Here is a 17,389-nt window from a genome sequence, read left to right as displayed (position 1 = left end):
GAAAAGATAATTCTGTACATATTTACTTTAATGGTTTGCCTCCAGAAGTTGGTGGGTGCTTTATTACTGGAGGTTTTTAAGAAGAGATTTGACAGCTATTTTTCTGAACTGTCTCCTGCTTAAGCAGGACTAGAACAGGGGTGTTAAACTCAATTTCATTGAGGGCCATCTCAGGGTTGTCTTTGACCTTGGGGGCATGGTGGGTGTGGCCAGCTCATTCATGTTGCGACTTCCTGGGGTCACCCAAGCTCCCCCTGATCTCCATTTTTGCTGGCAGAGCCACCGCGGGCCAGTCCTTTGCTGTTTCCAGGGCAGCCAGATCTAAGTATCCTGTGGACCGCATCTGGCCCACAAGCCTTGAGTTTGACACCCCTGAAGATATCCAAAATTCCTTCTTACTCTTATCCTGTAATTCTGTATAATAATAATTAAGTATATCAACTACTGACAGTGTTTCTTCTGTCACTGCTTGGATAGTCATCAGGTTTAGTAATGTCATAAAATGCTTCTGCAGCATTTGAAGTCAAAACTCAAGTGTGATCCAAAATGACAGTAATGCCTCTAGCATTCCTTTTTCACAGAGTAAGTATGGAGATTATTAATTATATTTTTCTTTTCTTTTTTCCATTTTGGAAGTGAAAGTGGTTCTCAGATATCTACGCTGCAGATATTAATTACAAATTTGCTAGCTTAATGAAGCAGGTGCATCATATAAATTCAAGCCCCATGATATGGGACTTAATATCAAGTATTTCAGTATGCTTCGTGAAGTTTTGAAAATTACTCATATTGTATGACTATTACTAAAATTTGCTTTAAAAATTAATAGATTTCATATAAAGTATCAACAAGGAGGTAGAAATTTATATTATTTACTAAACATTTTTTTAAAAAAATTCATCACCTAGATCCAACTGGATTAATTCATGAATTAAGTCTGAATCTTCGTAGATCCAGGCATTTACCTGGCTGTAACAGTTAGAGAGCACCTGTCAAGCTTCAGTTCCAAGTAACATGTCCCCAATAAAAACAGTCCAAGGCAGGCATATTACAACGAAGTTTTTTTATTAGGAACATATCAAATTGGCAAGGTCTCAGTGTCTGGCCAGCCTCCGGAATTACACCCTATATATATATATTAGAAATATCCTCTCCAGAGTCACATTCTCCAATCAGTTCATAGTCCATCAGTCCGATGATGCCAAACTCCACTTTCCACCATCTGCAGGCACTTTCACTGTTATCATGGGAAATAACGCCACCTACTCATAACAATCCCATTACCTCTCCTACCCCCCCTCAAGCTTGAAGCACTGTTAATTCCCATACAACATATTGAAAGAAGTAGGAAAGAATATGCATAAAAAATAACAATTAAAAATGGCAACACACATTTCAGTTCCAGGATCGACAGCACCTACATACCGCAAATGGTGTTTTTAAAATAAATTATTTTAAAAGGGGTTAGAGAAATGCCAAAAGAAAATAAGGGGCTGCACCATTGCAGGCTACATAACTTAGCATTTTTTAAAAATGAGCTCTTTGACTATCTTCAAAGATGAAGATGAAGAGTAATTATCCAAGTTTCTAGGGCAGAAATCTTGTAGTCCCTACATTCCTAATAACTATAGTATTCACAGGATTTGTACCCTGAAGATCTGAAAGTGACCCTTCCCCCACCCACATGCCTTCATAAATTATTCTCCTCTCCTCTCTTCCATTCCCCTCCAACTCCTCTCCTCTTCTTTATAGCAGGGTCCAGCTTCATTCATCCATTCATTTATTTAGCCAATTTTTGGAAGTGACTTCTTTCAGGAAGAATTGTAAGGTCAAGAGCAAAATATATTTTATTTGTGCTGCATGAAAACCACAGTCATTAAAAAACATAAAAGCAGCCAAGGAAAAACAATATTTAAGGGAAGTAATTCCAGGAAGCCAAATTGAACAATGCATTGATCCTACTTCTGAGTACAATTAAAGTGCCAGGATAATTGGGGTGTGTAGTTCTCTCTTTAGTGAGTTCATCTCAGTATCTTGCAGGGACTGAAGAAACTCTTCAGTGAGGAACTGCTGCCAAGTCTACATCTGTTTTCTTAATTCAGAAAAAAAGACATACTAAAAGAGATAAGATGTACTGTATTTTTTGGACTATATCACGCACATTAGCTTTAAAAGAGAGGGAAAAAGCTGCCACCACCGCCGCCACCAGCCCATTCGCCGTTGCCCGTTCGCCACCACAGCCACCCATTTGTCCCTGCCACCACCCTTTTGTCATGGCCGGTTTACTGTGGCCAGTTCACCACAGCCTATTCACCACCTGTTCATCGCCATCACCACCTCCAATGGGGACTGCCACCGCCCGTTCATCGGTGATCACGCAGTGATCGGCAATGAACGGGCAATGGCGATCCACACCACCTAGAAAAGCTGATCGGCACTGCACCAACCCCCCCTCCCCCACCACAATATTTGTTCTATAAAATGCACAGACATTTCCACCCACTTTTTTGGGGGGGGTGCATCTTATGGTCCAAAAAATATGGTACATAGTATAGAAAAAGTGGGGAGGGAGACATCCAGTAAAGAAATGTAGAAAAAGGAAAATGTTATGTTATTACAATTGAAATATGAAATTTGTTGTATAAACATGATCTGTTGATGGATTTAAAAGGTTATTAACCAACGTCATACAGGATCATCTATTACCTTCCATCACTTTTTGCCTGAGGGCTTCCTATTGTTAATGGCACTATAGATATGATTAAATAGGCTCATACTTGAATACAGCAAAAATTATATGTTTGCAATTTCTGACATGTCAAATTAGTAAGCAGCTATAGTAAAAAAAAAATGCTTATATTTGTAGAACTAGTAATCTTTCATGCCTCCTGTCATCAATATTCTGTAATTAAGATAAGTTCTAGCTATTCTATAACATATACTGTAATTTCTCAATTTTACATGTCGTAAGAATACACAAGGAGAACTGTATGAAGATGATACAATGTCAGTTTATGACTCATCAGAGAAGTACATAGGTAAGATGTCCATGGTTCATATCTCTTGCTAAGCATTATCTCAACAGCATGAGTAATGCTTGTGCTAAGAATTATGGAAGATGAAAATCAATAAATCTTGAAGACACCAACTTAGGAAAAACAATAAATATCTGCAACTTGTATAAGAAAAATCTGTTTATGAAGAAGATTCAAAATAATAAAATTAAAATATGATATTATTTAAATCACTTAAATTATTCCTTCAGTCATCTTGACCAGTCTATATTTTTATTTCTCATTAACAAATTTACCATGTTTTAAAAAACATAAATATCTAAAGCAGGGATTTCTCCAACTAGTTTCTTGAAGATCCAACTAGTTGGTTCTTCAAGAAAGCTGATAATTTTAACTAAATTTATGTACCATATGGAAAGCTTCCAGAAATTCATTGAAGTCAATGCTACCATCTTTATTAAAATCCATGGTGCGAGCTAAACTGTCAATGGATTCATCACTCACATCATTCTTCACATGTGCATTAAAGAGTTTCCATATTTGGCGGAATTCATCAGCAGAAATAAGGCCTAAACAAAGGGAAAACGGGTTACAAAAGCACTGCAAATTTGCATAAAGGATCTATATACTGTATGTTAATTCTATACGAGAATGCAGTTAGAATTGGGGTATCTGAAGAAAATAATGCAGAACTTGAAGCTACATCAGTTGCACATGTTACTCGGAGGGTCGTTTTAAGCGCTCCGAAGACATCAGGGAAGCCTCCGGACGGTCCCTGAAGCCTTCGGAACGCTTAAAACGACCCTCCGAGCAACCCGGAAGTGACTTCCGGTTGCTCGGAGGGTGGTTTTAAGCGTTCTGAAGGCTTCAGGGAAGCCTCCGGACGGTCCCTGAACCCTCCGGGGGGGAGGGGGAGGCTCTTTTCGCCCTCCCCAGGCTCCTATAAAGCCTCTGGAGCCTGGGGAAGGCGAAAAATAGCTTTTAAAAAGGTGAACTCAGCTGGCCAGCGCGCGCATGCACGCTGGCCAGCTAACAGGGCAGCGCCTCGCGTGCCCTGACAAATGGCTCCGCGTGCCACTTGTGGCATGCGTGCCATAGGTTTGCCATCACTGGTATAGGGTTTCCTGCCTAGGCAGGGGGTTGGACTAGAAGACCTCCAAGGTCCCTTCCAACTCTACTATTGTATTATTATTGTATTGAATCTGTAGAATCCATGTGAATGACTAGAATCTCTTCTTTCAGAAATAAAATATGTCATAACAGAAAAGCTGAAGCTGAGGGGGAAGGTTGTATATGTAATTATAACATGGAGTTCTTCACCTTAAAAAACACGGTTTGGTTTGGTTTTTGCAAAGTATTGAAAAGGTTTTTTTCTGTTATTTTTATTGGATTGTAAGAGATTATTGTTCTACTAAGAATTCTTACAGCTTTGGGCAGTAGTCTCCAAGACAGGATGAGTACAGAAAATTGATGAGACTCTCAGGGCAAAGTTTCCATAGCTGTTGTTCAGAGAAGATCCTGGCTGTAAAGAGCCAATTATGAAACATCTGTGCAGAATAGACTCCACAACATACTAATATTCCCTCTATTGGCACTGTTTGCTTATTACTCTATTTTTAAAAATTCAGTGGAGTTTTTGAACACCCAATAAATTATTTTCTGAATGCTGTGCTAATAGGTAGTATAATAAACAAAATAGTCATCAATCAAGGAAATTGCTAAGAGTACAGGATAGGGACATAAGACACAGGGGTTTTGTTTTGCATCAAGACTAAACACCTTTTTTTTGCTTGTTTGAGCATCATGATTCATACTCTTGCAATCAAATCACTTTGGGAATCCAATTTGCAAAGAAGGAAATGAAAACGAGGCATTTGTCAGGAAGATGTTAACAAGCTTTTCTCTAGAGTGTAGCATCACATGATCAAAAGATACTACTCTTTTTAGGATAAGTAAGTGATTAGAAAAATCAACTAAATTTTTATTTATCATCTTGTCTCTATTTTTAATTATGTATTGTGATTTAACTTCACCCACTAGGTGGAAATAAACAACTGCTGCACATATCACTCAGTTCAATATTTCAGTGCTTTTAATTAAGAAAAGCCAACTTAAAGTATTTTAAGATAACTTAATAAATACAAGCCCCTCTTTCCCTAATTCATCCTACCATGGTATCTGAAACTCTCTGTTCTAGGTAGAGACACACTACACACTTCATTAGTACATGAAGGCAGATATAATGTAGTTGCCATTACTGAAACTTGCTAGGATGAAACCCATGACTGGAATGTACTGATGGAAGGATACAAACTAGTCAAAAAGAAACAGACCTAACAAAAGAGGAGGTGGAGTTTCATTATATATACTGCTGTGTGAAAATGTCCTGCACGCTTTACGGTTCATGGCATTTTTTGGATAGGCCATTGATTTTATGATATTTTTTGGAAATGCTATGCAAATATTATTATATTTAAATAAATACTGGTGGTTTTTAAGTGAAAAGCATAAGCTTTTTGCAATTTGGTGCTATTTGGATGGGGATTGTGAATTTTCTTGCATGCTTACAATGACTATGAAAACAGATTAACTGATGCATATCCAGTGGCATTACGTGTTGCAATTACTAAGGCCGATGCTAGTGTTTTGTTAACATTTTTATTGTTTGTGGCCCTGAAAAGGACTGTTTAACTAACCAAACATTGGTTACTAATATGAAATTGGCCAGCCCTTATTGCTTATCATCAGGTGGCATCGCTTCGGCATAGACTGTATAAGCCTTTGCACGTGATCTTTAGTGACAATGTGGTCCCAGGCTGCAATAATGGATTTAATCAGCTCCTGCTTGGTCTTTGGATGCTTCTTGCTTATTTTGTAACCAATCTTGGCCCACAAGTTCTCAATTGGGTTCAAATCTGGGGTCTGAGTTGGCCAATCCAGGAGTCAAACACCATGCTTCTTCATCCACTGCTGGATGGACTTGGCTCCATGACAAGGAGCGTTGTCATCCTGGAAGTAAAAGTCCTTCCCTACAAGTTGTTGAGCTGAAGGAAGCATGGTATTTTCCAGGACTTCAACATACTGCTTGGAATTCATGATTCCCTGCATGATTTGTATCTGACCAATAACAGAAACAGCAATACAGCCCCAGATCATCATGTGCAATAGATACTTCACAGATAGATTCAGGCAGTATGGGCTAAATTCTTCAGTTGGAAATCTTCTGACATACTTATTGCACTGATTCCGAGTCAAGTAGAAATTGTTCTCGTTACTGAAGATGACCTTGGCCCACTGTTCGTTGGTCCACTTGGCATACGTCTTGGCCCACGATAAGAGCAGTGAGCGTCTGTAAGCGAAGTTTACTTCAAGCCCTGCAGCCTTTGAGCCTTCTGGCAAGCAGTCTACGATACACTGTGCTTGTGCACACTTTTACATCACATGTTTCACCCCAAATTCTTGTAATCTGAGGTGAGGTGAGCTTCCTGTCAGCCATCAAAATGTGTTGCAGAGCCCAATCTTGCCGTTTTGTTGACTCTCTTGGTCTTCCAGAGCAGAGCCTGTCATCATCTGAACCAGTTATTTAATATTTTATTTGGTATACTCTGCTCACTGTGGAGTGATGACATTTCACTCCCTTGGCTATTTCTGTACATGAGTAACCCTCTTCATGAAGCACAATGATGCGATGCTGCTGCTCAGTACTGGTGAAAGCAAAGGCCTTCATCCTTGCCCACAGCCAGATCTAAATTAAATTTCTCGCTGCTTTTCATGCCTATTTATAGTCAGAGAGTATGACAACATTGATTGGCTCATAGATTTAGCTTCTGTGCATTTTGATTGGTCAGCCAAAGCTCGCTGCTGATTGGCTAGTTTCAATCCTAACATTCTCAAAAATTCAAGTTGTGTTTGTTTTAGCACATAAACTCACTCAAAATCTTTAAAAGACTTTGGTTATATTAATAAAAATTATGCATCTCAATCCGACTACAGAAATTTTCATCTAAGTACTAATTTTGTGTGGTTTCTATGAGTGAAAAGTTGATTAAATGGGCGTTGGTTCTTACCTGATATGCCCATTCTCTGGATGGTGGAGACTAGCAGCCAGAATGGGTTGTCTCTGTGCATTGACCAATCAGACTGAGTCTACAGCTGCAACATCACTGATATCACTGGTGACTCCTCCCAGCTTTAACAAAGGTAGATCTGTAGACTGACGCATGGTGTTAATCACAAGAATCAATAACACATTCACACTCTCCTCCAGAATGCCCTGAGCTATTTCTAAGTCCAGATCAGAAAAAAGAGTCCCAGAAAGAAGTCAGCTAAGGGGTGGGGCTGGCTGCTGTCTTCTCTGTCCAGAGAATGGACGTATCGGGTAAGAACTAACACGCATTCTCCCCAGTTGGTGGAGACAGCAGCCAGGTTGGGACATACCAAAGCTTGTCCATAATGTTAAGGGTGGGTAGATGACTGGCCTAAGGCCGATTGTCCAGACCTGACTTGTTGGAGTACCCTCCTACCAAAAGTGGCATCTGCTGATGCGTATCTGTCTAGTCTATGATGGTTTACAAATAGAGATTGTGAAGACCACGTAGCCACCTTGCAGATTTCCTCGATGGAAGCTTGGGTAGACCACACTGCCGAGGTAGCTGCACTGCGTGTTGAGTGCGCTGTCACGTGTGGAGGGAGAGGCAGTCCGAGAGCTCCATATGCTTTCAAGATGCAGGACCTGATCCAATGTCTGATAGACCTGGAAGAGACTTTGGCACCCATGTTAGTTTGATGAAAAGAAACAAACAAGGCCTCCGAGCGCCGGAAGGAAGCAGATCTCGAGATATAGATGCAGAGTGCGCGGCACATGTTCAGCTTGTGCCATTTGCGCTCAAGTCTACGTGCAGAGAAAGGACAAAAATTGGGGAGGACTATCTCCTGTGAAATCTACTATTGACCTTCGGGATAAAAGCCAGGTCAAGGCAGAGCACCATTCTGTCCTCATGAAAAATACAAAGGTCTTGTTTGGTGGACAGGGCTGCAATTTCAGAGATGTGGCATGCAGAGGTGCCCAGATGGTGCGCCTCGTCCATCAGAGTGCGGGACCATGTGCCCCCTTGCCGGTTTATGTGTGCTTTCACTGATATATTGTCATTGAGGACTAGCACATGTGAGTTTGTCACAAGGCCTCGGAACTGCTTGAGCGCTAGGTGAACAACCCGCAGTTCGAGCCAGCTGATATTGTGTTTTGTCTCATGAGGAGACAAGGTGCCCTATGTCATTTGAGAGTGGAGATGGGGTCCCCAACCCCTGAGGCTGGCATCCATGGTGATCGTGATGCGGGCTGGGTCCCGGAAGGAAGACCCTTGGGCTACCTTTGGAGAGATCCACCACCCCAGGGACCTGGTTACCTCTGTTGGTACTGTGATAAATCTTGGTGAGCAGCTCATGTTGGCTCTTTGATACGGCAGCAGGAACCACTGCAGTTTCCGGCTGTGTAGCCTGGACCAGGGGATGATGCCAAAGCAGGAGACCATCTTCCCCAGCAATTGGGAGAGACAGAGTAGAGATGTTCTGCAGCTTCTTTTCACCTGTCGAGCCATCTGTTAGAGACTGGAGAGACGATCTGGGGAAATAAAGACTGTGCCCTGCACCATGTTGATTATTGCACCTAGGTGTAATAGTCTTGTTGTGGGGACAAGGTGGCTTTTCTCCAGGTTTATGAAGAATCCGTGTTCCCTGATTATCAATAGAGTGGCCTGGAGATCTCTGAGCGCCTGATGTGCTGACCTGGACTGTATCAACACATGGTCAAGATAGCACTGTAGTCTGATGGGTCGGGCGCGACGATGGGCTGCCATTGCTGCCAGTATTTTCGTGAACACCCTCAGAGCGGATGATAGGCCGAACAGGAGTGCCTTGCACTGGTAGTGTTTTGATGCATAGCAGAAGCTTAGGGTCTGTGGGCAGGCAGGATGGGGTTTGGAGGTATGCCTCCGTTAAATCCACTGATGTTAGATGGTCGCCCTCCCTGATCCCTTCCAGAATTGTTTGGAGTGAATGCATTTTGAACATGCGGTATTTGATATACAGGTTCAGAGTCTTTAGGTCAGGGATTGCTCTCTACCCCCCTGATGCTTTTCACAACAAACAGTCATGAGTAAAACCCTTGACCTACCCGATTCAGAGGGACCTGGATCTCTATCAGGTGTTGAATGGCTTGTTCCATCAGGAGCCTGCGAGACGGGTCCTGAGGTGCCGGACAAGAGAGAAAAAGCATCAGAAGGGGAGAGAAATTTCAAAGACAGGCCGAATTTTATTGTATTCAGGACCCACTGGTCCAAGGTCGTGGCTGTCCATCGATCAGCAAAGGCCAAGAGACGACCCCCTATCGGGAGACCATCCAGACAGTCACTTCTGACATCTGAACCGTCAGTTGGAAGAGCCCTTGAAGGGCTTTTTGGGAGGGAAATGTTGGTTTCCCTTCCCAAATCTGTCCTGAGATTGGTAGGACTGCCTGAAGTTTGATTGGCATTGGGGACAAGAGATGCGCTTGTCATGAGATTCCACCAGGAGGGATTCCAACGGAGCCACAAAAAGTTTTTCTCCCCCAAATAGAGCTGAAGCCAGCTTCCATTTGGCCCTGGCATCGGCTTGCCATTGTTTCAACCAGAGCAAGCGTCTGGTAGAAACAGATGAAGCTTTGGATGAAAATCTGACCAAATTAAGGGAGGCATCTGCTGCAAATTCCATGGCAGCTTTAATTTTGTTAGGGTCCATATATGTCCTAGAATCAGATGGGGGAAGCCGTTCCTGGATCTGTTTGATCCAGAGAATGGCAGCTCTGCTGAAAAAGGAGGCAGAGATAGATTACCTAACTGCCCAGGCCGAAGCCTGGTGCCCTTTGACCAGCGTTTGCTCGAAACGCTTGTTTTTGGGCTTTGAAACTTCCTCTGGGGCCCCTGTCAGAGTCGAGGGGGAGGACAGGGCCACCACAGGTGGGTCTACAGATGAGGTTTCCAGGAGCTTAGCCAGCTCTGGTCCCGCATTGTAGAGCCTCTTGTCCAGTGAATTTGTAAGGGGACCCGAGCCCGGGGAGACCCATTGTCTTTGGACCAAATCCAAAAATAATTTGATAGAAGGGATGACCTCCTTTTCCATAGTGTGCTCCAGAAAGAGGGGATCCACCGGTTCTCCCGTTCCTGAGTCTGTGTGACACCTGAGGCGATTTTAACCCAATCTTGGCAATTTTCTTGGCCTTAAGAAGAATGGATTTAAAGACAGCTAGTTTGAATAATCCTATGAAGGGGTTAAATCCTCATCTTCAGACAAATTAGAGTCCCTAACGGCTTGTTCCTCTTCCACCCCCACTGAGGCCTGATCGGTATGAGAAGGAATTGATTGGATGGAAGGGCTTTTGCTGGTGTGAGAAGATCTAGGAGATGGCACACTGGGGACAGGAAAAGGGGCCAGTGAAGCAAAAGCTTGTTGCTGTTGTTGGAGGCCAGCTGCAATCCTGCTTGATGGCCTCAGATAAAGTAGAGGTCATATCCAGCGGCTTGAGCCTGGAGCTTGGCAACCAAGCGCTGTGCGTTTGCAAATTCCTTGTCCAGTTGGTGCTGGCGACGGTCCTCTGCCTTTTGGGCAGCCTTGGAGATTTTGGGAGATCTGCCCTTTGTGTGAGGCTCTGGAGCTGGCCTTTTCCTGGTGGATGTTACCTCAGAAGAGCCTGCCACTGGATTATCAGGGGGACATATGTCTAGGCTAGCCTGGCTTTGATCACCCCTGGGAGATGCCATGGTAATTGGTGGTTCAGGGACTCACCCCACAGGAACCTTTCCTTGTGCTCTGCAGAGGCTGGAGGCTGATCGGAGGCTTGGCACCAAAATAAATGGTGTGAGGCTTCAAAATGGCCGGTGGAGCTTTGGCACAAACTAAAATGACACCGGAGCTCTGAAAGAAGAATAAAGTGCCACCGGAGGCTTTTCTGCAGCTGCAGTTGATATTTAGTGGCTGCAGCGACGAATTTAGGCCTTGCAATGGGCAGAAGCCGTTGAGTTGCCGCCTGCAGGCTTGCCCGATGAGTAGAAGTCACAGGATGCTCCTGAGTTACCTCATGGCACCCGCGATGAAGTCAAAGCCGCAGAGAAGGTAATCTGCAGTTTGCAATGAAGGATGAGCAGTAGAAGTACTTTAGACAATCGAATTAGCAATTTTAAGAATTAAATTTGGAAAAAAGGCCTAATTGACTAATTTGGAGGAGAACTAATTTATGCATCCAGTCCTGATCAGACTGAGTCTAAAGCTGGGAGGAATCATCAGTGGTACCAGTGATGTCACAGCTGTAGACTCAATCTGATTGGTCAATGGACAGAGACAACCCATCCAGGCTGCTGTCTCCACCAACTGGGGAGAACATGTAAATATAGCTTAAAACTGAAAGCATGCAGGACTTTTTAGCGCAGCTGTATCAAAGATCACTACATCTCTACAGAAATACATAAAACCAAGGATGAAAACCACCTAGAATCCATATGGGTCAATATAAAAGGGAGGGGGTGTTGACTTTGCTATAGGCATATACTACAGGCCACTCAACCAAGCAGAAGAAATAGATGAAAACTTTACTAATCAATTAACACAAGTACTGTATGTAGGAAACATACCACAGTAGTAATGGGAGACTTTAACTACCCTGATATTAACTGGGAGACAAATTCTGCAGCAAGTGGGAGATCAGATTCCGCAACAAGCAAGAACAGATTCCTAATCAACTTAGCTGACAATTTTGTCACCCAAAAGGTAAAGGAGGGAACTATGGGGAAAAGACCTAGTAGGACCTAATTCCTACTAACACAGAAGAAGTGATAGAGGGAGCTGACATTGCCAGAACCTTGGGCAAGAGTGACCGCGTCATACTGGAATTCAATATAATGCAAATGCATGCAATAGAATATAATCTAACCAGAGTCTTAATCTTTAAAAGAGTTAGTTTTAACAAACTCAGAGAGAGGCTAAGCAAAATTTCATGGGTAAAAAACCTAAAGGGAAAAACAATTCAAGAAGCATGGAAAACACTGAAAAATATGACCCTAAAAGCCCAATCCAATATAATACCACTGAAAAGAAAAACAAGAAATCCAAGAAGAGATCAGCATGGTTGCACAAAGATCTCTCTGGTAAACTGAAAGACAAAAAGGATAAGTACAAAAAATGGAAAGAGGAATATATAACTAAGGCAGAATATCAGCAGATAGCCCGAATCTGCAAAGATGAAGTCAGGAAAGCAAAGGCTCAGAATGAACAAATACTTGCAACAAAAGTAAAAGATAATTTCTAAAAGTTTCTTTCAACATATAAATAACAAGAAAACAGTCAAGGAAACAGTCGGCCCACTAAAGAGAGAAGATGGCAAGGAAGTAACAGGCAGTAGAGAGAAAGCAGAGTTGCTTAGCTCATTCTTTGCATCAATCTTCACACCAAAGAAATTATAGCCCAACCTACCAAAAACATAACTGTAAAAGACAGACTAGAAATAAAAATTAAAATAAGCAATAAAATGGTAAGAAAACACCTATCTGACCTTGATGAATATAAATCACCGGGGCCTTATGGATTACATCCCAGAGTTCTGAAGCAGCTGGCAGATGTTAGAACCATTGTATCATATCTTTAAAAAATCTTGGAGCACAGGGGAACTACCAGAGGATTGGAAAAGAGCTGATGTGGTTCCCATCTTCAAAAAAGGGAAAAAACAGATGCAGGAAACTACAGACCAACCAACCTAACATCACTACCTGGGAAGATACTGGAAAAAAATAATCAAAAACAGATCTGCAAACATCTAGAAACAAGTAAAGTAATAACTAGAAGTCAGCATGGGTTTGTTAAAAACAGATCATGCCAAACCAATCTTATTTCATTCTTTAACAAAGTGACTAAATTAGTAGACTAGCAAAATGCTGTGGGCACAGTATACTTAGATTTCAGCAAGGTATTCAACAAGTAGACCACAACTTACATCTTGGCAACTATAAAAATGTGGGATAGACAGCATCACCACCAGATGGATTTGTAACTGGCTGACAAACTATACTAAATGAGTAGTCCTTAATTGTACTACATCTACATGGAGGGGAGTAAACAGTGGGGTACCAAAAGGTTCTATCTTAGACCTAGTAGTCTTCAAGATCTTAATAAATGACTTAGATGAGGGAATAGAAGGGAAACTCATCAAATTTGCAGATGACACTAAGCTGGCAGGAATAGCCAAAACCCCAGAAGACAAACTTAGGATCCAAAAAGATCTTGACAGACTTGAAAAATGGGCCCTATCCAACAAAAAGAAATTTAATTTGGAGAAAAGCAAGGTTTTACACTTCAGCATGAAAAACCAAAGTTTGAAATGTATTTGAATGTTAGTGGATCGGGTTGGTAGGTGGGCTGTTGGTTTGACCCACCAAGCTTTGCAGTTTGGTTGGAAACGTTTCATCACTATTCAAGGAGACATCATCAGTGCTCTTTGAATGGTGATCATCTGTCGGAATTCTGGCCTTTAAATAACCTTTTATCTGATGCAAATTAGTACGGGTGTTGCTTGTTCGGCTATTTCTGAGTCATGGTCTGATTTTGGACTGTTTGATTGGCTGGCTGTTGTTACTGAGACATAATCTTTGGTTTTAAGTACCATCTGTGTGATGCAAATTAGCATTAGTGAGGGGTGTTTTTTTTTTTTTTTTTTGATACTTCTGAGTCATCATCTGGTTTCGGGCTGTTTGATTGGTTGGCTGTTATTGAGATGTAGTCTGATTTCTTAGGAGCTGATGGATTATAATTTTGTTGCTGCCCAGTGGGATGCCTGTTTGTTTGTTTTAAATGCTATTTTCGGGATTGTGGTTGATGCAGTTCTTTCGTTCTCAGTGATTGGTAGACTGGATCAATGTCAATGTGTCTGTTTATTAACTTATTGGTGGAAAACCAGGCTTCAAGGAATTCTCTTTCTCTCCTTGATTTCGCCTGGGTTACAATTGTGGTCCCGGTTAGATCAGATTTGTGTCCTTCTGAATCTTAGTGGATGGACATGACAGATCGTGGGTCATGTCTTTTGATAGCCAGGAAGTGTTCGTGCAGCCTGGTTTCTAACCAAAGTTTCTAACCAAAGTTCGATCTTGACGGGGTCCATCTGAGAATTGAGGTTGGTTTTTGGGCTATTATGAGATCATGTTGATGCTGTAATCTTGCTGTCATTTCTGAAATATTCTATACGTAGGGGATTGTGATTCATCTGGTTATTATTGTTGTAGTTGTTTATATTATTTGTATGTAGACATCTCTGAACGAAGTTTTGTGGTTTCCGTTTCTCTCAAAAGCCTTGTATAGGTGCTTCTACTCTGCTGAGCTGATCTCTGTGGTGTTACAATGGGATTCCGCTCTCCCAAACAGTGTTCTGATGCAGCTTTATTTATGGCATTTTGGGTGGTTGCTGTGGAAGTTGAAGATTTGCTCTGTATGTGTTGCCTTTCTGTATATAGATATTAGTAGTTGACCATTCATGGTTCTGGTTACAAGGATGTCAAGGAATGGCAGTTTGTTATCATTCTCGGTTTCTATTGTAAATCAGATATCTGTGAAGACGTTGTTGATCACCTAGTAGGTATGATTAACCTGATTGCGCTTGATTATCACAAAGGTGTTGTCAATGTAACATACCCATAGCTTGGGATTTATTTCTGGAAGTACAATCTTTTGCATGATAACTTCTGTGACTAGCCAGATATAGGAGATCTCATTGGCAATCCCTTCAGTTGTTCATAGATTTCTCCATCAAATCTGAAGTAGATGGTTAAGCATAGTTGGAGGAGTTCACATACACTTTCTGTTGTGAGTGGTTCTATTTGTGGCTGTGCATTGTCCAGTAATTATTTGATTAGGTTGGTTGCTAGTTTCAGATCTACAGATGTGAATAATGCGGTAACATCAAATGATATCATTGTTTTGTCTTCGTCAATATAGAGATGTTTGAGCTTGTCCAGGAATTGCGTGGTGTTGTTTATGGAATATTGGGAATAATCAGTTAGGTACTTTAGACATGTCCACATTTCTTTCGTAAGGTTGTAAGTGGGTGTGCCAGGGACTGAGACAATCAGTCCGAGTGGGGTGTTTTCTATTGCGCCTTTGAAAATCATAGAACTGTGCTATGTTGGAATCAGTTGCTTTCATTCTCCAACATTCTTCTTTGGTGATTTGATTTAATTCTTGCAACTTTTTTAAAAACAAAGTGTTTTTTTTTTTGTTACATATTTTAACTTCTTTTATAAACAAAGTGTTGTCCGGGTTTTCCCACTTTACATCTTCTATTATGCATAGTTCATTTTCATCATATTTTCATTTACATTTCAGTCATCTTATTTTCATTCCATATTTTCCTGCTTAATTTTAATTTCTTCTTAATATATAAACAATATCATTATTTGCTTCTCCAAATTAATCAAATTTAACATATCATTTCCATCTATTCTATTTTACTATTAATAACATATATCCTCAAATTTAATTTTATATAATAAACTTTTCATTTAATTAGTTTTTTGAGGTCACTTCCCCCTTGTTTCCTTTTGGTATATAACTGTAAATCCAAGTTCAATCATCTAAGTATTTTTCTTTTTCAGTTTCTTTTTCTTCTATGGTGTCTTCTTGTTCTTCATTCAATCCCTTTTCTTTCTCCTTTTCTCCTTCTCCTTGTTCTATGTGTTCCCTCTGAGTTTCCACTGTTTTTTTTTCCCATTTAGCATTTCACTTGCATTTTTTAACATATCAAGTAATTCATTATACATCCAAAATTTCATATTGTCTGCTTGATTAATTTAGCAAATTGTTTAAACTTTTTCTGTTATATTACATTTACTTAAATTTCAAGTTCTTTTTTCTTTTCTTATTTCCAATTTCTAAAGTCCAATTCTATTTTTATTTACTTTTTCTCTCCCACAGAAACAGTAAATTCAATCCACAACACTGTTGCAAAAACAAATCCTCCTTGTTATTTCACATGGCTTCAAAGTATCTTTATCTTGCTACAGTCAAGGTCACGTCACAGCTTGAAGAATTTTATCTCTGACCTTTCGATGAACTACAGGTTCCTCTTTAGTCATTGAGATGTTTCTTCCTTTTCACTTGTTCCTCTAGAACAGTTCTGAACCGAAGGTCCCTGGCAGCGGGTGTCTGGTTAGGTTTTTGCGGAGCCCATCAGAGTTCTGCTATTTCCCAACCATTTCCGTCACAGCATTTCCGGCTTCTCTTGCAACTTTTTTTTAGGGTTTTGTTGATCTTGTTGGTCAGCTTTACAGTTGGGTCTGCAGGTCGATGTGTCCTGTAGGAGTTGCTTGGCCTTTTGTATGTAGTCAGCTTTGTCTAGTAACACTGTCATCTGACCTTTGTCGGCTGGTAGGATGACACTATTGTTATCAGTTTTGAGGGATTTCATTGCCTGTTGTTCCTGTTTTGTAAAGATACTGGAGTTTTGTTTGCATCTCAGCATCGGGACAATGATCTGACGTATTTGTTGTTGGGCTTCTTCACTAAGATATTTTGATTTTAGGGCATTTTCTAGGCTTGCTAGGAATTCTGTGTTTGACACATCTCTGTGGTTGAAGTTGAGTCCCTTTATCAGGACTTGTTCCTCATCTTTGAGTTGTCGATTGGATAGGTTCTTGAGCCAAGCTTGTTAATTGTTGTGAGAGTTGTTAGCTGTTAGTCTGGATCACTTGCTTTGTAGGGCAGTGTGCTTCTTTTCTCTTGTATTTGTTGTTCTGTCCTTGGTTGCTGACTTCAAACTTTGCATAAGTTGTGGTCCAATGTATTATTGTATAAGAGCTTTTGCTCAGTGAGGCACTTTGTGTATTTATTCAGATAATGTGAGCATCTGTTATCAGTTGGATCATGTGTTTACCATTCTGTCTTGCTGTTGTCCATGCTGCTGGATGATTGATTAGTGGTTTGTAGTTAACGCTTCGAGGAAGTATGTTTCATCGTAGGTAGAAGAGTTACTAACATGTGGACACTTCTCTGCAGGCAAATGTCTCCCAATGATAAGCGGCATTGAGCATTGAACACCCAAAGGTGGTTGAAATGTATTTGATACGCTAATGCTAATTTGCTTCACACAGACAGTACTTAAAACCAAAGACTATGTCTCAGTAACAACAGCCAGCCAATCAAACAGTTTGAAATCAGACTATGACTCAGAAGTAGCCAAACAAACAACACCCATACTCATTTGCATCACATAAAAAGGTATTTAAAGGCCAATGTTCTGACAGACGAGTACAATTCAAAGTGTACTGACAATGTCTCTTTGAATGGTGATGAAACGTTTGCAACAAAAC

The 17,389-nt window shown here is 41.0% G+C and overlaps 1 protein-coding gene across 1 annotated transcript in view; it reads right to left on the bottom strand.

Moving 5' to 3' along the window:
* Window positions 1-1,064: 1,064 nt before the first annotated feature.
* Window positions 1,065-17,389, bottom strand: part of PPEF1 (protein phosphatase with EF-hand domain 1) — a 90,077-nt gene continuing 73,752 nt past the window's right edge. Inside the window, exon 18 of the mRNA XM_081945997.1 lies at window positions 1,065-3,583. Within this exon, the coding sequence (XP_081802123.1) occupies window positions 3,405-3,583 (179 nt within the window). The 3' untranslated portion in view covers window positions 1,065-3,404. The remainder of the gene's footprint in view (window positions 3,584-17,389) is intronic.

The sequence above is a fragment of the Natrix helvetica genome (genome assembly GCF_964273705.1).
Source record: "Natrix helvetica genome assembly, chromosome: 3".
NCBI classification, from domain to species: Eukaryota; Metazoa; Chordata; class Lepidosauria; order Squamata; family Natricidae; genus Natrix; species Natrix helvetica.
The sequence above is the reverse complement of the archived record's forward strand: the minus strand, read 5'-3'. Positions and strand labels throughout refer to the sequence as shown.